The following is a 27086-nucleotide window of genomic DNA, read 5'->3' as shown; positions in this document are numbered from 1 at the left end:
ACATCTAGATAGGAATAGTGCAATCAAGCAGACGCAGCATGGATTCATGAAGGGGAAATCATGTTTAACTAATTTACTAGAATTCTTTGAGGATATAACGAGCATGGTGGATAGAGGTGTACCGATGGATGTGGTGTATTTAGATTTCCAAAAGGCATTCGATAAGGTGCCACACAAAAGGTTACTGCAGAAGATAAAGGTACACGGAGTCAGAGGAAATGTATTAGCATGGATAGAGAATTGGCTGGCGAACAGAAAGCAGAGTCGGGATAAATGGGTCCTTTTCGGGTTGGAAATCGGTGGTTAGTGGTGTGCCACAGGGATCGGTGCTGGGACCACAACTGTTTACAATATACATAGATGACCTGGAAGAGGGGACAGTGTAGTGTAACAAAATTTGCAGATGAGACAAAGATTAGTGGGAAAGCGGGTTGTGTAGAGGACACAGGCTGCAAAGAGATTTGGATAGGTTAAGCGAATGGGCTAAGGTTTGGCAGATGGAATACAATGTCGGAAAGTGTGAGGTCATCCACCTGGGGGAGGAGGAGAGGAGAGGAAGAGAGAGAAAGAGAAAAAACAGTAAAAGGGAATATTATTTGAATGGGGAGAAATTACAACATGCTGAGGTGCAGAGGGACCTGGGGGTCCTTGTGCATGAAACTCTTTTTGGGGGTAAACAAAAAACATTAAACCGTGCCCCCCCCGATCTGGGGGAAACACCAAACATTTACAGGCCCTTTTATTTTTTTTTGTGGTTTTTTTGTTGTTGTTTTTTTGGCACAAAAACACATTTTTTTTTCTCCAAGTGCCCCCCACAAAAGGGGAGGGGGACACTAAAATCACCGGCAATTAAAACAAATTAACGTAACATAAAATCAAATTAAAATTTGGTTGCCGGGCGTGACGATGCACTCCAGTCCCTCCGGTGCCCACCTCTCGCGGAAGGCCTCAAGCGTACCGGTGGACACCGCGTGAAACTCTTTTAGAGTCTACCTGTGAAAACATAAAACAATAACGGTGCCACCCAACCTGGGTGACACTCCAGACATTTACAAGGCCCTTTTTTTCCCCCCCTTTTTTTTGTTTTTTTTTTGTGTTTTTCTTTTTTTTGGTTTTTTTTTGGGCACTGAAATCACAATTTTCCCTAGTGCCCCCTATAAAAGGGAAGGGGGACACTAAAATCACCGGCAATTAAAACAAATTAAACTTAAAAAAAAAACGTAAAATCAAATTAAAATTTGGTTGCCGGGCGTGATGATGCACTCCAGTCCCTCCGGTGCCCACCTCTCGCGGAAGGCCGCGAGCGTACCGGTGGACACCGCGTGCTCCATCTCCAAGGACACCCTGGACCGGATGTAAGAGCGGAAGAGAGGCAGGCAGTCAGGTTGAACGACCCCCTCGACCGCCCGCTGCCTGGACCGGCTGATGGCACCCTTGGCCGTGCCCAGGAGCAGTCCTACGAGGAGGCCCTCGGACCTACCCGCTCCCCTCCGCTCAGGGTGCCCAAAGATCAGGAGTGTGGGACTGAAGTGCAGCCAGAATTTCAGGAGCAGCCCCTTCAAATAATGGAACAGGGGCTGCAACCTCGTACACTCAATAAAAACATGGAACACGGACTCCTCCAGACCGCAGAAATTGCAGGCGGCCTGGGAGTCCGTGAACCGGCTTAAAAATTTATTGCACGGCACTGCTCCGTGCACCACCCTCCAGGCCAAGTCCCCGATGAATAGTGGGAGGACCCCTGCGTAGAGTGCCCTCCATCGGGGACCCCCGCCTCCTCCGGACGGCAAGATGGTACGCCATGGCGTGTCCGGACGGCCGGCGAGGATGGCAAAGTTGAGAAATGTATTTGCTTGGTTTTGAACCAGTGAATTTTAACGTGTTTGGCGAATGTGATAACCACCACACTACGGAAACGCTGTGTTGGACACCGCGTGAATCCCAAAAAGTTAGTTTGCAGGTGCAGCAGGTAATCAGGAAGGCGAATGGAATGTTGGCCTTCATTGCGAGAGGGATGGAGTACAAAAGCAGGGAGGTCCTGCTGCAACTGTATAGGGTATTGGTAAGGCTGCACCTGGAGTACTGCGTGCAGTTTTGGTCACCTTACTTAAGGATATACTGGCTTTGGGGGGGGGGGGGGGTACAAAGACAATTCACGAGGCTGATTCCGGAGATGAGGGGGTTACCTTATGGTGATAGATTGAGTAGACTGGGTCTTTACTCGTTGGAGTTCAGAAGGATGAGGGGTGATCTTATAGAAACATTTAAAATAATGAAGGGGATAGAGGCAGAGAGGTTGTTTCCACTGGTCGGGGAGACTAGAACTAGGGGGCACAGCCTCAAAATACGGGGGAGCCAATTTAAAACTGAGTTGAGAAGGAATTTCTTCTCCCAGAGGGTTGTGAATCTCTGGAATTCTCTGCCCAAGGAAGCAGTTGAGGCTAGTTCATTGAATGTATTCAAGTCACAGATAGATTTTTAACCAATAAGGGAATTAAGGGTTACGGGGTGAGGGCGGGTAAATGGAGCTGAGTCCACGGCCAGATCAGACATGATCTTGTTGAATGGCGGAAGCAGGCTCGAGGGGCTAGATGGCCTACTCCTGTTCCTAATTCTTATGTTCTTATGTTCTAGGAGTCAATAGATCACTTGGTGACTATTGGTAAATCAGTAATCAACTTCATTTTAAGGTACTGAATTTTACTTGCCTATTAATAGAATTTTGCTGTACAAAAATAAGAGCTGTTTGTATAAAATGTGAAGCAGCTGCTCAAGATATTCTTAGTTCCATTCATTGAGCTTCTGGAAGAATTCTTGAACGGGAAAGTAGTTTTTTTTTAACGCACCAAGTTATGCGTTACTGGAATGCGTTACCTGAAAAGCTGGTGGAAGCAGATTCAATAATAACTTTGAAAAGGGATTTGGATGTATACTTGAAAAGGAGAAATTCGCACGGCTATGGGGAAGGAGCAGGGGAGTGGGACTAATTGGATAGCTCTTTCAAAGAGCTGGCACAGGCACGATGGGCTGAATGGCGGCCTCCTGTGCTGCACTGAAGTGTCAGCCCAGATTATATTCTCAAGTCTCTGGAGTTGGGTTTGAATCTGATTTTCTAAATCGGGCAAGAATGCTGCCATTGAGCTGAAGCTGTTCAGGTTCCATTGGAGGAACTTGGTGGCATATTCAAGTGGTTAAAGATGTAGCAGCTTGAGTTTTGCCATGACTTGAGTTGTAGCACCTCGTATAGTGTAGGGTTTTCACCTTCCCAGTCCTCCCCAAACTATAAATACTCTGTAGTAACACTCCACATTTTGCCATCAAATCACCATGTCAATACAGGTAAAATCTATGCTGTGGTAAACATTACCGATAGCAATGGTACTCAATGTACCCTGGGAGCACTTGCAAACCTGCCTCTCCTTCATCTATGGCTGCTGCAGTCTTGCTAATGTCCATACTTCTGGGCCTGCACTCATGCATTCAAGGTCTTCCTGGCTGTGGGATGTTGGCACTTGGATACAATGCTGTCCTATCTCTTGTTCGCAGCAGGGAAGGTAAGTGAATCCTTTTTAAGGATGTAGGGGGTGTCCCAAATTGTCAAATATGTACTGGCTTGTTTTTAAAGAAGGAAAATAGTTGCATTTGTATAACACCTTTCACGACCTCGGGATTTACAGCCAATGCAGTACTTTTGAAGTGTAGTCACTTGTACTGTGAGGAACACCAGCTATGTTTGAGCAAAGATTAATTGAGGCTAAGTGCTAAACGCTGGGTTTTCAGACTATGGTCTATACTTCAAAAGGAAGATATTTCCCTTTGTTGTGAATTAGATTTTTAAGTGCTAAATGTAAGTAACGAGTGCTGTATTGTGATTACGTTAAAGACATGTTGCTTCGTCAATTGATCCCTGGCATTCAAAGTAGAATCAGGAGTTGTTTCTGGGAGTTTTGCTGCTGGGTAATGCCTGATGTAAATTTATTTTCACTGGTGTTTCATGTTAACAATGGATGGGCGATATGGCTGAAAGTACCCAAGTAATGGGTTCCAGGCTGTGGGTGTTCACTTTCTCATTAGCATTTCATGGGGTCATGTTCATACTACATGTCAATGTTGTGAGAATCTATCTGTTTCTTTGACAATTGATGGTCTCCATCGAAGAAAGTAGTCTTAAAACAGAATTGTCTCCACAGTTCAGTTGCTTTCTCATTCTGACCATGTGGGTAAGAAGTGCTCTTATAACAACCTACGTTGTGTGTACACTCAGGAAGAGAGACGTCAGAGTAGAAAGGCATGACTGACTTTGGATTTTCTTCAGCTAAAAATCAAAGTTGGCAGGGTAAATTAACCCCTTGGAAATTGTTTCTAGATCTTGTATATGTTGCAAAATCCTAATGCAAAGCATTTAAGTATAGATTTAGTTGTTTTAACTTGCACTAAAAAGGTCCTGCATTTGATATTTTCTGCCTTCTAGATTGACTGGAAAAGATGTGAGACTGCTATGTGAATTCAGTGCAGAGTATTACTGCTAAATAGATTAATTGTCCTGAGCTAAACAACCTAATGCATAGCCTACCTGATCATCAGGTAGCCATATCGCCCACTCCTAGGAAGTCTGGTACAACCATTAGAACAGAAGGGGTGTTTTTTAAAAAAAAACTTGAATGTAGCAATTGGATCTTGTAGTCATGGGGCAAGTAAAAGTGCCTTATTAAACTACAGCGTCGGTAGCTTTTTCCTGTTTCTGTGGGGAATTGCCAGGCCCTTGACAGATGCTGACAGTGACCGGTTTGAGATCAGATGCTCCCTGTGTGGGGAAGCACAGACCCATATCCTGTCATTGCCTCATACAAATTTCCTGAGAGGGGTCTTTGGCTGAGATTTACCCATTGACAAAAAATTAGTGAGCAACACTGAATTCGAGTACCCTGTCCCAGCAACAGGTTCTATCAAACCTGGCAGCTTGATGTAAGAAAGTACCACAAATAACCTACTCGAGCCTTAGAGTAAAACTCTCTTAATTGTGTCACGGAACAGGGAAAATTGTTTTGATTCTCTGTATCTGGTGTCGTTTTAAATTGCATGTGGGACAGGTAGTTAGTTTTACTGGACAAAACAAGTACTATTTACCTTTTTCCCTAGGGACAGGTGTGTTCTTTTGAACTTCTTTTTGCAAGTGTTTGGCAGTAGTGCCAATGAAAGTTGCAAATAAACAAGACCACTCAAGCTTTGGAAATTGCACAGTTTATTTCCTCAATTTGCAACAGAACCCGGCAATCACTATTGGCTTATTGTTAAAAGCACTGCCCAGTTTAGCACAAAGGAATACTGACCCAACTTCAATTCCAAGTCTGCTCTGAGTTTGCTGATCTCTGCCTTGGTGGCAGTCGAGATGCCACAATTGGCTTGAGCACCCCTGAATGGAGGAGGAAAATGAGCTGGAGTTCCTGCTCCTGATTTCTGTCCAGCAGCCCCCACTGGCAAGTCCGTGTGGATGTCCAATGAGAATCGAATCTGGCTCATGTGAGATCCCCATGATAAAATAGCCAACCAGCACTCACTATATCTGGGCTCACATGCACAATGGGCACTTGGGCGAGATAAGTACGGGTGACCAGCAGCTCCAGGAAAGAGTTCACCCTTTGGAGATGAAGGGAGAAAACTGGGAGGAGAAAACTTACACAGTAAGGAAAAATAGTTTTATATACAAAGTTATTTACACTAGACTTCATACATGGCATCTTCACTTTTTACAAGCCAGGACCAAGTTCCTAACATCCCACAAACATTCTAGGAGATGTTTTCATCCAGCATGTTTGTTCCATGCAGTTGCAGCAGTTATGATTCTGAATATTATGTTGCTTGCGCCATTGGCTTTCATGTTCAACGTATTATTTTGACTTGGAAGCTTTCGGGTATGTCTTCCAATGAAATCATTGCCTTGCTGAGCTTTCCCTGTGCCCCCAAGTCGGAAACTTTACTGTGGTTTGCCTAATGGTGCATTTTGCTTAGACATATTTTAAGCTCTTGTACTTCCTAGTTAATATTGCTGAATATGTTTATTGGAAATAAAAGGTAGTATTTTTAAACTGTATCTGTTGAGTATTTCATGAGAGTTTGTATTTATACTCCTTTTATATTTTGAGAGTAGAAAATCCCAGAAAAAAATGTCCCTACCTATCTTGGTTATCTCAAATGTGCCCCAAAGCCATCCATTATTCCTCAGCAGCATCATGTGGTGGGCGTTAGGGTCATCTTGCACATTTATGTTGATAACCAGATCTACATTTCTGCTACCACATTCAACTCAAACTGCCACTGTTCCAGCTCATATACCATACAATATTAGACAGAACGTCCTCCAACTTAATATATGTAAGAATGAAGTCATACTATTCAGCTCCATTCAAAAGAACGCTGGCACCAGCTCCAAATCCATCCCCTTGCTGAACCTGATGCAAGTTTTGGTAGCATTTAAATCCCACAGTTAAGCCTGTTACTGCACGATAATTAAATTACTTGACAAACTTGCCAACAGTCTCCACAATGCATTACGGCTGCGTCATTCAAAGCACTTGTTCCATGCTTTGCTATGGTAGTGGTATTCCTGCAGACACAGTACAATGTAAAGCTGACACCTGAGTATTCGAAAAGTTATGCCTTCTTCATGCGGACAATTTACCACACAAATGTGACCATTGCTTAAAAAATTTAACAACGTAAAATGAGCCTGATTAAAACACACAATGCATGACTTCAATCCATTGGATAGTGTTTATCCAATGAATGATGATCTTGCACTGAATTAATGTTTATCTTGTATAATGCACTTTTCAAATAACTAAAGTTACAATTTGTTTGTAAAGTTTGCTAAGTACAATTGCATTTTTCATTTTTCAAGCTGGGTCTGTACATCAGCATTACCTCCCCCCCCCCCCCCCTGCCCAAAGTAGATGTTTTCTGTTTGTGATTACTTGCTAATTAGAAGTTATGAAACCACTGCATAATTTCCTGTACTTCAAATGCAAAGTGTTTGGGGTGATTAAAGTCACTGAAAGGTATTTTTAGCAAGGTGCTTGCCCTTCCCATCTATGTTGGATTTGTGAATTCTTTGAAACTACATAATTTTGAATTTGCAATTGTGAAACGGTGCAGTGATGTCTTGTAAACCGGATATAATCACACTTTGATATAATGGTTGCCGAAACAGGACCCCCACGCTCTCCAGCTGAGATACGCTTTACATCCTCTTCTTTGAACGCAATTTCCCCTCTCTTTCTCAAAGCACCTTTGTGTTTCCCTCCCATGGGTAGAGAGAGAAAAACAAATGTAAGGCAGATGAGTCCATTGCATTTCCTAATAGATCAAGAATAGTATCGGCAGAGGATTAAAGGTTGCTAAATAAAGCTGAGGTGTCCGGCTAGGCTCGCTGGTAGCACTCCCGTGTCTGAGCCAAAAGTTTGTGGATTCAAGTCCCGCTCCAAAGACTTGAGCAAATAATCCAGGCCGATACTTCACTGCATTATTGAGAGGGTGCCGTCTTTCGGATGAGACGTTGAACCGAGGCCTCGTCTGCTCTCTCAGGTGGATGTAAAAGATCCCACGGCATTATTTCGAAGAAGAGGAGTTATCCCCAGTGTCCTGGCCAATATTTATCCCTCAATCAACATCACTAAAACAGATTATCTGGTCCTTATCACATTGCTGTTTGTGGGATGTTGCTGTGTGCAAATTGGCTGCTGTGTTTCCTACATTACAACAGTGACTAGACTTGCGCACAGTACTTCATTGGTTGTAAAGCGCTTTGGGACGTCCTGGGGTTGTAAGATGCGCTGGAGAAATACAAGTCTTTTTATTGTAGAGTAGATAATGTTTGGGATTTAAAAATATCGCGCATATGGAGTCGTTTGGCAACAAAATCATTTTTATGGAGTCTAGCACTAGAGTGCATTTTTTTTCATTGAAAAGGACCTATTTTTTATAAAAGCTAAAAGAAGGAAAGTAATTTTCCACTTCAACAGTCCTGTCTGAATTGTGTTTAGATGTGGGAGTTTGCCTCCTTGTTGCAGACTAACATTGTTTCCATGAAGTATGTGCTGCTTGGGCCAGACATTGCAGGATCTGTAACTGGCCCTACAATGGGAGGCTGTGACGGCAGCAGAATTGCCATTTGTATGTTACTGTGTTGTATCACTTTTTATTAAAAACATTTTTACTAGATGTGCTGAAGAAACTTATTTGAGGCTTGGCTAAATTATAGATGGCTCCTTGGGTTAGGTTGGGTTTTGAGTGGTTATCAAAGTGACGTTCTTGAATGAGGTGCCATACAAAATCACGAGTTTTTTTTTCTTTATTACATCTTTGCTGTCCGTTTTGGAAAGCCGTCTGTGACGCACTGTATTGAAATAGAAGACTGAGCAATTCCGTTTAATTACTCCTGCAATTATGATTTAAAAAAAAAAATTTCCCACAGGACCCAAATTTACAATTTTTACCCTTAACTTTCTCAGAGTGTAGCTTGTACCAAATTCTAGGCAGCTTGTTCTTTGCAAGCACATGTTTATGGTTTGCAATCTATAATATAAACTATTCATAAATAGAAATTTATGGATGTCTGGCAACAGTCTTAAAAATGTGTGAAATAAAGGTAGTTTTACTGATGTGCTGCTCGAGGGAGTTGGTTTCTTGGGTAGTTTCCGTGGAGGAGAGGGAAGGACAAGCGGAATGATTGGTTGAACCATGCAGAGGAGAAAATTGAAGTTGATTTAAGTGAGCTTCGGAATAATTGGATGATGATCACCTTTTTAGTCAAATTTCTGCCAAATGTTTTTCTGGTATGACGCCCGGGATTGTGGCACTGAAACCAGAAAGAGACTAAAATGGCAGCCTCTCATACATGTGTTGGTAAGGGCATATGTTCCAAAATGGGTGATAATCTCTCCTGTAGTACATTGGATTAAAATTGTCTACACGAAGCAAATTTAAATGAGATGAATGTTATTTTTCCCTATACTTGCCCAAGAGACTGGCTTCCTTTTTGAAGTGTGTTCTTTTATTCTAAGCTTTTGAATGGCCCACTCAACGTGCTTTGCAGTCCTTGTGTCTTTTCACTGACCATTTATGGGATTTGTGAAAAGGGGTGTGAGGTGTTTGCCGTGATGACTGCAATGGTGTGCTGCTTCCTGCCGTTCCCTGTAATTAATCTTGCCACCTGTTGCTGCACATTAACCTGTGTCATTCAGCAATGGTTGCAGTGTGTTTTATATAACAAAAACCCTGATCTTCTCTACGACTGGTTTATCTCCAGTGTGTCATCCGCAACCTGTAAATAAAAGGTGGGATACCAGCTGACTCTCACCGTCTAGGCTCGTACATGAATGGCAATTGGACAAGATACCAGAGGGCTGCTAGTGCCTATGAAATTGGACCCGATGTTAAAAAAATCAGCCTCTTCAAAAGAGCAAAAGGGAGAAATTGGCACACAAAATGAGGAAACTTGGGATTTGAGGTGCTTTCAATCTGAGTTTTCCTCTCGGGCTTTTATCTAACTCCTGATAACCAAAGAGAAGACTGTTGTCATTTTGATACTGGTTAAACAGCCTGCTGTTAGGGCTCCGCTGGAAAACACCCAATAGGGTCATATAGCCAAGCTGCAACACCTGCCCTTTTACCTCCTCCCTTCGCACTGTCCAGGGCCCCAAACACCCCTTCCAGGTAAAACAGCAATTTACTTGTACATCTTTCAATTTAGTATACTGTATTCGCTGCTCACGATGTGGTGGTCTCTACATTGGGGAGGCCAAGTGCAGATTGGGTGACCACTTTCCAGAACACCTCTGTTCAGTTCGCAAAGGTGACCCAGAACCTCCGGTCGCCTGTCACTTTAATTCTCCACTCCACTCCCACTCTGATCTCTCTGTCCTCAGCCTCCTACACTGTTCCAACGAAGCTCGAGGAACAGCACCTCATCTTTTGTTTAGGCACTTTACAGCTTTCTGGACTCAACATAGAGTTCAACAATTTCAGACCATAACCATGAGCAGGTTGGGCCTATACTCTTTGGAGTTTAGAAGAATGAGAGGGGATCTTTTTGAAACTTAAGATTCTGAGAGATTTTGATTGGGTAAATGCAGAGAGGATGTTCCCCCTCATGGGGGAATCTAGAACTAGGGGGCATAGGTTCGGAATAAGGGGTTGCCTGTTTAAAATGGAAATGAGGAGGAATTTCTTCTCAGAGGTTCGTGAATCTTTGGAATTCTCTTCCCTAGAGAGCTGTGGAGGCCGGGTTATTGAATACATTCAAGGTGGAGATAGACAGATTGTTGAACGATAAGGGAGTCAAGGGTTATGGGGAGTGGGCAGGGAAGTGGAGTTGTGGTCAAGATCAGATCAGCCGTGATCTTATTGAATGACAGAGCAGGCTCGAGGGGCTAAATGGCCTTCTATTGCTCCTATTTCTTACGTAACCTCTGCCCCAATTTTTTTCACAGTTTTATTTTTCTCTCTTTTCCACGGCAGCTGTTCTGCCATCTCCATTTACACCCTATCTAGACTTGTCCTTTGTTAACTTGCCCCATTGCCATCTCCTTTTGCCTTGCACCGCATCCCTTTTGTCTCTTAATCTCTTCTGCCTATCACAGACCTTCCCTTTTGTTCTTTCCTCTCTTTCTCCTCTTCCCCCCCCCCCCCCCCCCTTCCCCTACACTTGCTTAAAAACCTGTTGCATTTCTAACTTTTTCCAGTACTGGTGAAGGGTCATCAACCTGAAACGTGAACTCTGTTTCTCTCTCCACAGACCTACTGAGTATTTCCAGCATTTTCTGTTTTTATTAGGGTCATATAGCTAGAGGGTCCATCTCCAGCTGGCTATCATTGGACTTGGTGAGGAGCAGCATCTATCCTGGGCCATTCTGTTACTCTCAACTTACAAAAAGCTTATAAAAGCCAGAGATTTGACTCCTTGCTGAGCTCGATGACAATTGACCGCAGACGAGCTCACCAGATACATTATCCAAACAGGGCTTGCCCAGCAAGGAAGTCTACAGTCCCCGGCCTGATCCTTTTTTCTGCAGTAAAGTGGTAAATATATTTAGCAAATTTGTTTTTCTCATTTTCTGGAGAAGTGCTTTAGATTGAAAGTTCTATCCCTCCTCTCCAGTGTGCTCTTTCTTGAAAATGTATAGTTCTTCAAACCCCAGTTGAGCACCTGGATCAGCAGACAGTGGGTTTGTTACTGCAATTACATCCTCTGCTGTGCCACGGTGACAATTAGATTTTTTTGCTTGCAAGCATTCAGACTATAAATGTAAATGTTGTTTCTAGACCTTAAATAGCTCAAAGGCATATGGAAATTCTGGGTTGTAGAAATATAGCAAATGCTTCCTCTTCTGAATGTGACTTAGCCACACATAGGTCTAATCCAGATATTATTACTCCTAAATGTGTTGATCCTCCTGGAGTTTATAACTAGAGATCACATCACACCCAAGACCCAAATTGCCTGACTCGGCTAAAGGTTAGTCTTAAAAGACTAGTGTTTTGATTAATACAGGTGCTGGTTTCTAGGAAGATTGACCTCCTGCTGTAAAACCTTTAAATTTTCCATCAGGGTTGTACTATTTGTAACTAAATTTGGAGGATAACCCATTTCAATGATTAATAAAAATGTGGTGCATGTCTGTATTTGTTTACTTTTAGTTCCTGTAAATGATAGCTTTATGTGGCGGTGTAATTAAATGCTACTGTGATTCAATTTCAACTCAAAAATAAGAATTTATATATTTTGGCATTAAAATGGAACAGCAATGAACACACATCGAATCCCGTTGCACATATTCTGTCATAGAAGATGCTCATCCATGCTTTTGTACATCCCAGACTCCACTATTCCAATGCTCTCCTGGCTGGCCTCCCATCTTCCATCCCCCATAAACTTGAGCACATCCAAAACTCTGTTGCCCGTATCCTAACTTGCACCAAGTCCTGTTCAGCCGCCATCCACTGTACTTGCTGACCTACGTTGGCTCCCGGTTAAGTAATGCTTCAATTTTAAAATTCTCTTGTTCAAATCCCCCTACAGCCTCATCCCACCCTATCTCTGTAACCTCCATATTGGAGTGAGTTTAAAATATATGATGACATTTCTTGTCAAATTATTTAGATGTATTATTTGTTCCGACAGTTTTAAGTTTTCAACATAGAGCCTTGTGATCACACCTGAAGTCTAACTCACTGCTATCTGCGCTCTCTCCAGCATTGATTTGTTTTAATTTCCCTACCCTTCTATTTTATGATTGGTATCTTTGGACAAACAAGCTGATTGTGACTTTTCAGCAGTTGAATGTTCAACGGCGACCGTTAGAATAAAAATCGTCATCAAACCTCACGAAAAATTGTGATGCATTTTTTTTTCTATATACAAATTCTAGTGCCCATCTCTGCATAAAAACTATTCAAAGACTTTTAGATTGTTTAGACTCTAGGAGTTGGATTGTTAGATATTGAGCTGACCTCTAAGTACTATATTGTCTTCGTAATTGGAAACAACCCCAGGTACGTTCACTGACATTTTGCTTTTTGTCACTAGGATTTCAGGAAAGTGTAATAATGGGGGTGTAGCTTCTGAGAAAAAAATTGCTATGGGAAATAGGTCCTTCCTATCTACTGTCTAGGCCTCTACATTTTATACACCTCAATCAAGTCTCCCCAGACCTTCACTGTTCCAAAGAAAACAACCCCAGCCTATCCAATCTTTCCTCCATAGCTAACATTCTCCAGTCCAGGCAACACCCTCGTAAATCTCCTCTCTACCCTCTCCAGTGCAATCACCTATTTCCTGTAATGTGACCAGAACTGTACACAGTACGCTAGCTATGGCCTAACCAGTGTTTTATATAGTTCAAGTATAACCTCCCTTATGTCTCTTAACCACCTTATCTTCCTGTCCTACCTTCAGGGATCTGTGGTAATGCACTCCAAGGCCCCTCTGTTCCTCTATGCTTCTCAATATCCTACCATTTATTGTATATTCCTTTGTTTTGTTAACCCTCCCCAAATACACTACCTCACTTCTCCGGATTGAATTCCATTTGCCACTTTTCTACCCACCCGATCAGTCCATTGATATCTTCCTACAGTCTACAGCTTTCTTCCTCACTATCAACCACACTGCCAATTTTTGTATCATCTGCAAACTTAACCAAAATTGAAGTCTAGATCATTGATATATACCACAAAAAATGATGGAACAAGTTCTTCTATAACCTATTGGGGGAGACTTTCGCCTTCATTTTCGGCATTTTTCTCAGCGGTACGGCTGTTTTTGTGAGAAATTGCCCGGCGAAAGTTTCCCCCTTTTTAAATGGGACCACACACATCTCAATGACTGCTGGGAGCAAACCGCTGATGTGCACCAGCGTGGGAATCGCCTGGGTGTAAGTTTGGCCCCAACGTAAGCCCGTTCAGATCGCCGAAGGAACCGCCCTGTGAAAGCTGCTTAAACAGGGCGGTAGGTGAGTACTCTGCAAAGAAAGGCACGTTAAAGGTTCTTTTTTTTTAATTGTAAAATGGCGATTAGCTATAAACCTATCTTGGGAATGTTTTTTCAATTTTTTTTTGAATTTTCCCCCCCTCCCTAGGCCCAACCGCAACCTCTGAGTAATTAAGAACCGCCCGTTTCACTTAATTTCTCCTTTAAACACTGAGAATATTGGTGCAAGATCCATTTTCTCGCCGGGCAATATTTCTTACCTTTTATTATAGAAAATTTTGCCAGTGTTCATAATCATAGGCAGTCCCTCGTATTGAGGATGACTTGCTTCTACACCAAAAAGGGATGAGTTCACAGGTACTTCAATGAAGGACCTAATATTCCAGGTCCCGAACTACATCCAGAAGGGTGGAAGATGCCTGTGTGTGGATTTTTTTAATGTGTGGTGGCTGTTGCACATCCGCCACCACACCAGTGTTAGTTGCAGAACGTTAGCGGTGTTTCTGGGTGGCAATCGGGCGATGAGGGGCTTTAGGGAAAGTCTAGCCCATAATGTTTGTTTTGGGGATGGGAAAACTGGGAAAGGTGTCTAGTGATTATCCAGTGGAACATTTTGGAGACAATTGAAATATGTATGTTTACAATTTTGCCCTGTTGTGTGCAGGTCTGTCCTCTTGGTTATGTTCCTATGCAATAGTTTGAGTATCATCAGGACATGGGGCATTTCCAGGGTTGGGCCCAGGCTGCTCTGCGAAAGGATGAAAATAAAAATGGAAAATACTGAAATACAAAGCAGATCGGTCAGTCAGCATCTGAAAAGATAAAGGGCAATTAACGTTTCTCATGGAGTGCTGATAAAACGGTTTAACCTGCCTTTTTTCTTTATCTGACCTGTTGTGTGTATTAGCATTTTTAAAATTTGATTTCCAGCATTTTCAGGGCTTGATCTCCACTGAAGAGCAAGTTCTGCCTGAGAACAAATCTGAGGTGGACTCTCCCAATTAATTTCTACGAAATTGAATTCCATTTTTGTAGGGCAAGCTTCTCTGGTGACATGGATAGTTCTTAGTTGCAGTTTTTGTTGAAAAAATTGTTTTGCTGTATTCTACAGGTTACTCTTCAAAGCAAACGACGACCATGTTCCTGGCAGTAAGCATAGTATTAACAATGAAAATGTGAATTCCTCTAGTTTTCAGTTTCTTTTACTATTTGTCATACCCTGTACCAAAGCCAGCAATGCAGTATTCGGGATAGTTCTGATCGTAGCAAAGTAAATGTTGAAACTATTCTTTGGAGTGTGTAAATTGTCCATTTTGTATATTTACTTTTTTTAAATTCTCGTTAATTGATGCACTGTTTGCTGTCCGAATGCTAGAAGCTGAAATAAAGATGTTGGCAAAAGATCGGGATAATTCTAATTTAAAATTGGCTTCCTCCGTTAAGGATTAAAAGGTTGCAAATACTGTAGAAACAGCAGAGCACAAGTTACAAAGGAGCAGCTGGAGATGGCCTGGCTAGGAAATACGATGACGAACAAAAGGTGTCTGCAGGTTGCTTTCAGTATGAATTGCCTGGAATTACTGTCATATAGAGCTTTACACGCATTTCTTTTTGAGTGACTCTTAGTTCCCAACTGAAACATTGGTCTTAAATCTCGAGCTCAGCCAAGCACAGGAACTGACTCATTTCCACCAACATTAAAGGCTTTTCTTAATTTTGGGCTGATTACTAATATAGTAAAAAAAATTTCAGCCAGCCACCACTTTTAGGCCCCAAGTTTCCACATGATTTGCTCCTGATTTTTAGGAGCAACTGGTGTAGAACGGAGTATCTTAGAAATCGGAATTCTCCACATTTAATTTCCTGCAGTTCTAGTCAGGTAGAACAGTTTCACTTTGGAACAGAATTTCTTTTTCAAAAGGGGGCGTGTCCGGCCACTGGCGCCTGATTTCAAAGTTTCCACAGTGAAAACTTACTCCAAACTAGCTTAGAATGGAGTAAGTGAAGATTTTTGTACGCTTGAAAAAGCCTTGTCTACACTTTTTAAAAAATCAGGCGCAGGTTACAAATTAGGCGGAGGGAACGAGGAGGAGGAGGAGGAGGAGGAGGGGGGGGGGAAGGGAAGTCATTAAATTCTACAATCAATCCTTAGTTATACTTATACAAATATTATACAAATAAATGCAACCTGAATAAAAATTTATAAGCAAAGAAAAGATTAAATAAACCATGTTCCTACCTGTGTGAAAGTGCTTCAGGCAGGCCTTTCAGGCAGCGGTGTGGCGTCAGTGTCTCGTCTCGACGGCAGCGGCAGGAAGCAGCCTTCGAGCTGAGCTGCGGTGCTTGAGGCAGGCCTTCATTCCCCGCGAAGATGCAGCACCTGGACGGACTTGAGGCCATTCGGCCATGGGATTGCAGCGGCGTCAGTGGCTGGCCGGGAGCCGAAGAAAGAACAGCAGCAGCCTTCGAGCTGTGAGGGGGACTGACTGAGGCCATTTGGACAGGGAGAGGCAGCCACGTCGACATCTTTATATTTAAATTTGCAGAATGGGTGCTGCATTGTCAACACCACATATTATGCAATGGTTTGCTTCCTCATGCAAGAAATTCTTTGTTCTTGGTGGACGTTGATCCATTGCAAAGTTGAATTGGCACTTTTATTTCTCCAAACACACAGTCCTTAATTTGCAGGCACCGGTTCTGCAAGTTTAGCAGTGAAAAGCTTAACTCACTGATTTCAGCAGGTGATTTATTCAGCAGTGCTGCTAAAAGCACTCCCTCACACACAGAAATATCAAGAAAATTAAAATACAAGCCTTTGCAGGGGTCCAAGAAACAAATCTTCACTTTTTCTGCAGTACTTTTAAAAATGGCCAAATGCCAATGTTTACTTCAGACTGCGCATGCGCGAACGCTCCAACGCGCACGTGCAGGGTTGCCGGCACCAAGAAGTCTCATTTCAATTGTACCCGCCCCCTCCTACTTACAAAATCGGCGTGAGTGGTAGGCTCCGCCCCCTGTGCGCCGCGCCAAGCAGACATCGAGCTCCAAGGAGCTCGAGAATACCGCACTTTTTTTTCCAGCGACGTTTTCGGCGCGAAAAACAGGCGCCCAGCTCTGAGGTGTGCCTTTTTCGCCGCGTGTGGAAACTTGGGGCCTTAATATTTAACCCATGCAGAGTTTTTGATCTTGACCATACTATTGGAGGGGGGAAAGTGCTGAACAGAAGGCTGGTGCTTTCACTCCAGACACCGGGAGGAAATTAGAGAATTGCAGGGTTTTCCAGCAAACAGCTCGAGCAAGATTGGTGAATACTTTTCAGCCTTTAAGTAATGTGAGTAAATTGCTCCTGTACCATATGCTTTTAACTTCTCAAATCCAGTAGTTAGTTTTCAAAAGAAGTGCAGCAAAATCTCCCGTTACCAGTTAAGCCTCTCTGAATAATTCAAGTTTTGTTGCCATAAGTCTGCATTTGAACAGAGGCTGGCTTGTAGGAGGAATAACTTGCTGTCAAGAATTTAGTCTCATTTTGGTTCGGAAATTCTGTGCATTCTTTAAAAGCTGAAATGTCACCTATGAGAATGGCTCTGAAGTGGAGAAGATTGTTTAAGGAGTGGTGAGGAGATTGTATGAAAATCAATTCTAGCTGAATTTGTAGAAATTCTGGCAGGTTTGTGTGACGCGTGGCACTCTTTCAAAGGATCCTTCTGGTTTGTTTCATCCTGGAGAGCCAAATGGCCAAGTTAATATAATTGGAGCAAATAGGTTACTTAAGTGAAAGTTCAGTTACTCCTTCGTGTATTTTTATGTTAAGATTTTGCTAAGTTTTTAGATTGGATATTAAACATTTGCCAGCTTGAACTGTTGAAATCCCTATTTACTTAACATTTGTAGGTGGTATGTATGTTGTGATATTTCATGGGGTATACAGAATTTACTTTAAAAATAAAATTAGAACAATATATAGTTTTAAAACCGAGCATAGAGATACAACACAGTTCTGTACTTGCATCTGTGCAGAAAATACATTAGGAGCAGGAGTAGGCCATACGGCTCCTCGAGCCTGCTCCGCCGTTCAATAAGATCACGGCTGATCTTTGACCTCAACTCCTCTTTGACCTCAACTCCATTTTCTCGCCTGATCTCCATATCCCTCGATTCTCCGAGAATCTAAAAATCTATCTCTCTCAGCCTTGAATATACTCAACGACTGAGCATCCACAGCCCTCTGGGGTAGAGAATTCCAAAGATTCACCACCCTCGAGTGAAGAAATTCCTCCTCGCCTCAGTCCTAAATGGCCGACCCCTTATCCTGAGACTATGTACCCTGGTTCGAGACTCCCCAGCCAGGGGAAACAACTTCTCAGTACCTACCTTGTCAATTCCCCTAAGAATCTTGTTGTTAAATAATTCCACATACATTGCAAAGTGGATCAGATCGTTGCCATTTGAACAGTGCAATGATGCTAATAAACTGTATTCGGAACAAACAGTTAATGGGTTAAGTAATCTCCTAACACAATTAATAAAACAATTGTTCTCTTGTTTTTGTAGTCGTGAAGCAATTGTGCCTAGCAACAACAATATCTGTCCATTCGGGGGCTTTAAATTTGATTATGATACTCAATTGGTGATTTTCATCTAACGTAGCGCCTAGCCATCACTGGCTGCCTGAGATTGTTTATTACACTTGGGAATGGAAGTTTAGACGTGTTGGAGGTTTGACAACTCATACACAAAACTAAAGAGCAGAATTCCAAATGATCTACAGTCTATTATGGGAGAGAAATCTATGAATGAAACAGTAATTGATCTCTGAATCTAGACCACTTTTGGCAGCTCCGCTGACACCTGGTAAACTAGGGCAAATCAGAACAAGCATACCATCTAGGAATAAAAATTGAGTGTTTTCTGTTTCAACAAAAATGTTAGTGGCTTTGTCGGGGAGGCAAATGTGGACGTGACATGTAGCTTCCAAAAACAATTGGACTGTGGAATGCGTTTCCTCAAAGGAAAAGAAAAAAGGTCAATGGTTAAACAAACTGCAGAAGCTGCTAAATACCACACTAACTTGAGCAGAAAAGGGTTTCTAAAGATTGCCTCTTTTTCAGAATGTAGTTTGAACCACCTTTTGGACTGTAAGTACAGATCATATCTGAAGATCACACTTTTAAATTAACCCGTGGAAGGATGTTATTCAACTCTGTGTACTTGAATATAGTTCTGATACCAACTAATTCCAAATAATTTGATACTTATAGACTGTTACTGTGCTGTTGTATTTTTGCAGCCCTTAACCATCTAATCTTAATCCCTTTAGTGCAGTTAATATTTAACAATTTCTAAAACTTGTGTTCATACAGCACAAGATTAAGCTGTAAATAGTGTATTCGTGTAAGTGTCCTTTGTTTACTTTTCAGATAATCCACTTGTAATTTAAATATATTGTAGATATACAAGAATTTTGGAGATCCTATGAGAATGATTGGACATGACAATACTGCAATGTTACAAAAATCATTTTATCTCCAGTGTTCAAAATGTTCTGTGGATTGGCCTGACTGGCATCATTGAGCTATTTTTTGTATATTGAAAGTTTGTACAAAACGAACAAGACTTACCGAAAAACAGCATGCCATCTTTTTTAATTTCGAAACTGCATATTGATGCTGATGGGGGAGGGAAAAAGAGCAGCTTTGAGGTTAGAGCTTGATTAACTCAATTGTTCTATAGATTAATCCAAGTTGCTTGCTAATCTGGCAACGTGCCCAGAAAAAATGTATACTTATCTTGGGAAAGAGGGCAAAGGTTAATTTAGAATCCTGCATCGGACAACTTTTTGTTCAGTCTGTGATGAAGTATTCTTCCATCAATCAAAGCAGTCTAGAGTAACTACTGCTGGTCTGCAGCTAAGCAGGAAACCTTTGTGCACAAAAGTGATGTAATTCAAGGAAGAGAGGATTGCTTGCATGTTTTTTTGCATGTCCCCTTCAAAAGGCAAATTTGGTTGTTTTGTGAATTATTTTGTAATTACATTTTTATCACCTTCCCCACCCCCCCCCCCCCCCCCCCCTTGAGGCTCAAAGGAGTGTTCAATGATTTAAATAAAAGCTTGTTTCGCTGCCTTTTTTTTTTCCTGAGTGATAAGAACTAGCGATGTAAATAAAATACAAACTTATTTTGCTTTTAAAAGCTGGATGTTCATTTTGGGTAAGGCTTTCTGAAGTGGCTGCTTGGAGCTTCCACCAAAGAAATGTGCGTTCTTCCTGATGAGAAGGAGATAAGGCAGTCAAACAGCAAGTTGCTGCCTGCAATTAAGAACGCAAGTGCCTGCTCCGCTATTCAATGAGATCATTGCTGATCTTCTACCTCAACTCCACTTTCCCGCCCTATGCCTGATTCCCTTAGAGTCCAAAAATCTAGCGATCTCTGTCTTGAATATACTCAATGACTGAGCATCCACAGCCCTCTAGGGTAGAGATTTCCAAAGATTCACCACCTGAGTGAAGACATTTCTTCTCCTCTGTCCTAAATGCTGACCCCTTATCCTGAGACACTGACCCCTTATCCTGAGACTCTGACCTCTGATTGATTCTAGACTCTCCAGCCAGGGCAAACAGCCTCTCAGCACCTACCCTGTTTTTGTGCACTACTTAATAGTTACTGTGGCAGAGGTCTGGCTGTGGTTGTGTACCCGCCCTTTCCTTTTAGGAGGTGGCATGGGGAAAGGAATTATTAGATTTTTTTTATACAATTAAGTGTATCTGACATTTCAGTTACTTCAGCGGCCACTCAAATTTAATTGAAGCAAATTATTACTTTGTAGTATCTGGACCCAGGGCTAGTTTTTCCCTTCCTCCACAATAAAAAGTAAGTAATGTTTTATTGGTGGGGGTGGGAGAGAAGAAACGAAAGAAGTGCTTGTTGATTGAAGAAAATAATTACTGTTTGATTTTTAGTTTAAATGTGAATGTCCAGTGGTGTTCAGCTGAATACTATATCTGAAACTTTGCTGCATCTCGGATTTCTTTTCCATGACATTTGGGAATGTTTTCCTTGTTCCGTTGCTTCGTGACATGGGTACATTTCCCTGTGTGTAAAGTTAAACAAAATTATTTTATTAAACAAATTTTTAAAAAAACAAAGTAATGAATCCTTAACTTTACATCCATGCCCCACAGTTTCCTGATCAGCTATCAGACAAACTTATTGCGCCATGGGATTGTAGTGGTAACCCTTTTTGCTACAGGGCTCAAATCTGCGCACAGCAAGCTCCCACAAACAGCAATGTGATAATGACCAGATAATCTGTTTTAGTGATGTTGATTGAGGGATAAATATTGGCCCCAGGACACCGGGGATAACTTCCCTGCTCTTCTTTGAAATAGTGCCGTGGGATCCTTTACGTCCACCTGAGAGAACAGACGGATCTCGGTTTAACATCTCATCCAAAACACGGCACCTCCAACAGTGCGGCACTCCCTCAGCACTGCACTGGAGTGTCAGCCTAGATTTTTGTGCTCAAGTCTCTGGAGTGGGACTTGAACCTACAACCTTCTGACTCCGAGGCGAGGGTGCTACCAACTGAGCCACTGGCTGACGGAGGAGTAGGAGGAATCAGTAGGAACTGAAAATGAATATCCTTAGTTATGTGGTACATATCTGAAATTTCCTGACTAAAATTTTGTTCATTTTCAGATTTGCACAAGTATTCGTGGGATACTGTGCTATCTTATGAGTGCAGGAGTTTTATGCTACCTATTACATCATGTATTATCTGCCAAAGTGGATCTGTGTTGTATCCCTTTAAGGCAACAAAGTATAAGTAAACAAGCTTGTGTGACTGCGTTTAATAGTTGGTTAGGGAATTTTGTAAAGTGTTGGCTAGTTTCAGCTCTAAGTCCGAAGCACTCAGCTTTGCGTAACTTTTTAAAGACTGTTTTGCAGTTGTAACTGAATGTGATGTCTGCAGTGTGTGTGTGTGTCTGCATGCATGTAATATATAATGCATGTGTATGTAATGTATATATGAGCGTGTAATGTATGTGTATATGTACACGCTACTGTTAAATGGAAAGCATATTTCAGAAAGATTTGATGATCACCTGTGCTTAACGTTTTAGTAGATCCCCATTACCATGAGCAACAATTTTTCAAGAATTCATTTGACTAGGTTTGGCAAATTGATTGTGTTGCTTATGCACGTTGTGCTAAAGAATTCTAGTTGGGATCTACTTTGCTACTAAAGATTCAGTTGTGTGCATTACATGGAATTGTTGGTAAATTTAAGGAAGGTATTGGAGAGTAGAACCTTGTAACTTAATACAAACCTTGTAACTTAACACTTGCCCATTGGTCAAATACTGAGTCCTCGTTATTAAAGGGGCTATTTGCTAGTATTGACATCTTCATTTTATGTTGATGCAATGGAAAGACGTCTGATGTTTTTATTAATGGATTGGTAGATCATAACATCCTGTGTGGTTTTTGCAAAAAAAGTTAACCCAATTTTGTATACTGTATATGGAACTTTACACAAGTCACTAAAAGCTAGTGGACGGGTACAAAAAGTAATCCAAAAGGCTAATGGAATGTTGGCCTTTATCTCCAAGGAGCTGGAATACAAAAGCGAGGAAGTTATGCTTCAGTTGTATAGAACCTTGGTCAGACCCCATCTGGAGTAGTGTGTTCAGTTTTGGGCACCACACCTCAGGAGAGGGTATATTGGCCTTGGAGGGGGTGCAGTGCAGATTCACCAGAATGATACCGCGGCATAGAAGGTTTGATTTATGAGAACTGGTTGCATAAACTTGGCTTTTATTCCATGGGGGTTTGATAGGTTAGATACATAGGGCCCAAGATTCGGGCCGCGTCTAGAACGGCGCAGCCCCGACCTGGACGCCCGTTTTTCACGCCACAAAGTGCGCCTTTTTAAAAAAAAACTTCCCTATTCTCCGGCTCCCTGCAGACCCTCTGGAGCTGGGCACGGTGCAGCATGAGCTGTGGGGGGCGGAGCCAGGTCCCTGCGCTGAAAACAGTGCCGGGACCTCTGCACAGGCGCGCTACAGTGGGCGCGCATGTGCAGTAGCTCCAGGTGCCCAAAACTGTATGGGAGGGGCCCGAAGCACACAGTCCCTAGCCCTGCCTCACTGGGGCTGCATGAATAAGGCTGCCTCCCACACCCGGCTCCTGCTTCCTCCAGACCGGGACCCGACCCGACTTGACTTTTTTTTTCTCTCTTTTCTCCCCCCCCCGCCCACCACCACCGGACCGACCCAACTCTCGCGCGCTCTCTCTCTCTCTCTCTCTCTCTCTCTCTCTCTCTCTCTCTCTCTCTCTCTCTCTCTCTCTCTCTCTCTCTCTCTCTCTCTCTCTCTCTCTCTCTCTCTCTCTCTCTCTCCTCTCTTCCCCCCCCCCCCCCCCCCCGCGCTCCTGGACCCGACACCACCTACCTGTCAATCTGGTAAGTCTAAGCTCCAAGCCCCGTTCTCTCTCTCTCTCTCTCTCTCTCTCTCTCTCTCTCTCTCTCTCTCTCTCTCTCTCTCTCTCTCTCTCTCTCTCTCTCCACCCCCCCACCCCCCCCTCACTGTCAGAAACACAGACACTGACAGAGAGAGAGATACATGGGGGGGGGGGGTGGGGGAGCGTCCCAGCATGCTGTTGGAGGACTCCCGGTGCTGCAGTCAGTAAGTAGAAAATGTTTTTAAAATTTTTTTTGATTGATTTATTGATGGCTCTTTTTGTAAAACTGAAGTGTTTAATGTTTGTAAACTTCCCTTTTAAACCCCCCCCCCATTCCCTACGCCTGATTTGTAACCTACGCCTGATTTTCTAAGTGTAGACAAGGTTTTTCTGAGCGTACAAAAATCTACACTTACTCCAAACTAACTTAGAATGGAGTAAGTTTTCACTGCCTAAACTTTCAAAACTGGCGTAAGTGGCTGGACATGCCCCCTTTTATATAAAAAAAAATCTGTTCCAAACTGAAACTGTTCTAACTGACTAGAACTGAAGCAAACAAACTAAATGCCGAGAATTACAATTTCTAAGATACTCCATTCTAAACCAGTTGCTCCAAAAAAACAGGAGCAACTCAGGCCGAAACTTGGCCCCAGAGAAACCATTTCCTCTGGTGATAGAATCCAGAACAAGAGGGCACAATCTTAAAACTTAAACCTACTCCATTTAGGAGTGAAAGCAGGAAGCACTATTTGCACAAAGAGTAGTGGAAATTTGGAAGTTGCTCCTCAAGAGGTTGTGGGTACCAGGTCAACTGAGATCGATGGATTTTTGTTGGGTAAGCGGAGGTACAGATCAGCCATGATGTTGTTGAATGGCAAAACAGGCTCTAGTGGCGAAATAGCCTACTCCTTTTCCAATGTTTACACAGCACCTCAGAAAAGGTAGAGCAGCGGTTGTCCTGGTTGCTAGGTGGATGATTCTGTTGCTGACATATGGGTGTGTTATTTTTAGCATTGTTTCTAAACAACTGGGAAATTTGGATAACCGGATAAAGGTCTTTGTCAAAAGGTCATTTTTGTTTGTATTTGACTAAGGCGGTGACTATTGACTGCATCAGAACAATTCTTTGTAGACGTCACACAGCAATTTTGTAGAAGGGTTGATGGTATTTCATATTGTGATTATCGATCATTTATCTGGATATGCAATGCTATTTGCCCAACTCTGGTTATACTGTGCTTTTGTGTCATAACTTACAATTAAGTTTGGGGGAGAGACCATGATCATTGAGTTTGCATAACACATGTGCTATGAAATGGGATGGTTGGTCACAGCTTCACCCTTTCCCCTCGCCAATTTTAATTTCTCCCCTCCCTTCCTGTCTTGACGTGCTGGGTCATTGGGATTTCAAACCAGAATAAGATTTGCTTAGGGAAATACTTGGAGCAATGGCTAATGGAATTGCCTCATCAGCTAAGGTTTCCATTTGAATTGGATTTCACTTTTATGCTACAGCTACAATAGGAATCACTTGGTAACTAATTGGGCAGTCCGTGCTCGACATTGCCAGAGTATTCATGACAAAGACTAGTTGAATGAGAGTACGGTTGAGTAAGCATATGACTGCGAGTAATCCATAATCCTGGCCAGCTATAGTATAAGTTAGCGGTAACACCAGTTAAGAAGGTTCAATTACCATTTGTTTAAACTGCTTGCAAATAATTTTTCTAATGTATCGTCTGTTTACTTTTGATGTATAATAGTGAAATGGGAATGCCATTTGGATTTTTATCTTTGGATCAGATTGGGTTTGTTTTTGCACAAGCATTTTGTACTTTTTCCAGAGTTGTGGAAAGTGCGCAATAGTGTGTAATTCAATTGCTAGCAGGCTTGTGTTTGTAGTTGATTGTTCAAAGAGCCATATTCTCAAGCACAAAGCTGTGAATAACCAAACATTTGTGGCCAGAATGATGAGCCCGTACAATGCCTTTCCTTCAGCGCAAGGGGATGCAATATCCTTGTTGGCAACGTGACAACAGTCTTAAGTACAAGTATTAGAAGCAGGCCAAACAGGAACTGAAGTGCACAGCTATAATGTGAAATTTGGAGTACAACCAGACCTGTTCTGAAATGCTTAAAAAAAAAATGCCGAGAGTTACAGTACGAAACTTCCATAGAGCTGTTCAGAATGGCTTGTTCTAGAGCTACCAGGAAAGCAGGTAACAGTTTCGTTTTAAACGGATAAAATAAGTATGGATGGATAGTTTTGGGTGATAAAAAGAGCCTTTTGGATTTAATCCTTTGTAATTTACCTCGGTAGAAAAAAAAATGTACCTTATTTATTTTTTTATATTTCCACTGTGGCCCTCCCAATAAGATGTTTCGACTGGCAGAACATTTTTTTTTTTGCTCTAAATTTGGAGGGAGGCTGTGGATAGTTGATGATTTGTCATCTTTATTGCGTCATTTGATTGAGTAACTTTATATAAATGAACAGCTCCTTTTCTGTCTGTATTCTGTTAACTCTAAATATACAATAGTTCAGACCCGTCTAAGAAAAATATGATAATTTATCTCCATGACATTGCTCATGTGAATAAATAATTTTGTTTTATTAGTACTAACTTTTGCAATTCTTCTGGTCTGTCTGTGGTGCTTATGAGTTGTTTGAAATGCAGTGACTAGATAGTGTTCGATTAATTGAATCTACTGCCATATATAACTTTATGTATAGAACACTAAAATAGTGTAAGATCTAGAAAAAAAAACAACTTGATGGAATTCATGGTTATTCCTTAGCTACTCTTTAAAGTCCATAAAGTCTTGACCATTTACAGGTAGAAATTTAGATTTAGTCTATCGTTTAAAATACTGAATTGTGAAAATTTCTTACTTTTCTGTTGCAAATTCAGTGTTTTAATTTCAGGCCATTTTAACAGCTAAATGAATACTTTGAAGGGAGTGATTTTTGTTGCTGTATATCGAGGTGAACAGAATGCCATTTTATGATGTGGCATGTTGCACTCACTGTCACGCAGTATATGTGCCAGTTTGATACAGTACTGCTACTGTGCCTTTTCAAAAGCACTCGTGTGCAAGGATCCTGTGAGCAGATCACTCCATTGAACAAGATAGTTACAGATCAAGACCACCATTTGACCCATCTTCGTTCATCCACTCAAAGTTCTGAAAGTCCCCCTCATTTCAGCATCCAGTTTTCCCATAAGAGATCCCAGGGTTTTTGCCTCAACTAATTTTCCTGGGAGTCTGTTCCATGCATTCATTACTCTTTGTGAGAAGAAGAATTTCCTGAGATCAGTCCTAAATTTACCTTTCACTAGTTTGAATCTGTTGCCTTATCTTGCTCTCACTCGTCAACTTGAAGTAATTTCCCAAATTTACCTTTTTCCATTCCCTTAACTATCTTGTATGCATCTAAGATCAGATGTCTCTTTCCAGGCTCCAGTTTCTGCAGTCTTCCCTTACAACTCATTAAATGTATGATGCAATACACATTTTTATTGTGTAAATATTAGGTGTTGTAACAGGATGTAACCAGAGGCCACTGATGTGTCTCGATTTTGACCATAAAGAAAGACTTGCATTCTTGCATCAAAGTGCCTTCATGACTACCGGAGGTCCCAAAGTACTTTTTAAAAAAAAAAAGTGCTGTCACTGCTGTAATGTAGGAGACTTAGCAGCCAACTTGCACACAGCAAGCAATGTGATAAGATAATCTGTTTTTAGCGATGTTGGTTGAGGGATAAATATTGGCCAGGACACCGGGGATAACTCCACTGCTCTTCGAAATAGGATGGGATCTTTTACGTCCACCTGAGAGAGCAAGCGGGGCCTTGGTTTAACGTCTCATCCGAAAGACGGCACCTCCGACAGTGCGGTGTCTCCCTCGATACTGTACTGGAGTGTCAGCCTCGAGTGGGACTTGAACCTACAACCTTCTGGCTCAGGCGAAGGTGTTACCCACTGAGTCAAGGCTGACACTGATTATGACATAGCAATTGTTGGAAATGCAATAATTTGAATATATCTGTCTCTGCAGCAGGGATTAACAATTCACACAGTGAAATGATCAGGTAGGTTTCCAGCAACTAAAATCGTTAACCCATCTGAACAGTGG

The 27086-nt window shown here is 42.0% G+C and overlaps 1 protein-coding gene across 4 annotated transcripts in view; it reads left to right on the top strand.

The window, feature by feature from the left end:
• LOC139240967 (spermatogenesis-associated serine-rich protein 2-like) overlaps positions 1-27086 on the top strand; it is an 87422-nt gene that overhangs the window by 6540 nt on the left and 53796 nt on the right. For 3 of the 4 annotated variants that reach the window (XM_070869577.1, XM_070869576.1, XM_070869573.1), the window contains exon 1: positions 25084-25167. The exons of the other annotated variant lie outside the window; for it this stretch is intronic. In XM_070869577.1, the coding sequence (XP_070725678.1) occupies positions 25137-25167 (31 nt within the window). In that variant the 5' untranslated portion in view covers positions 25084-25136. Of the gene's footprint in view, positions 1-25083; positions 25168-27086 lie in introns of those variants that run through there. 4 annotated transcript variants of the gene reach the window in all.

Source organism: Pristiophorus japonicus, chromosome X (assembly GCF_044704955.1).
Source record: "Pristiophorus japonicus isolate sPriJap1 chromosome X, sPriJap1.hap1, whole genome shotgun sequence".
Lineage (NCBI taxonomy): Eukaryota > Metazoa > Chordata > Chondrichthyes > Pristiophoridae > Pristiophorus > Pristiophorus japonicus.
Note: the sequence above shows the minus strand (reverse complement) of the source record. Positions and strands in the feature narration are given on the sequence as shown.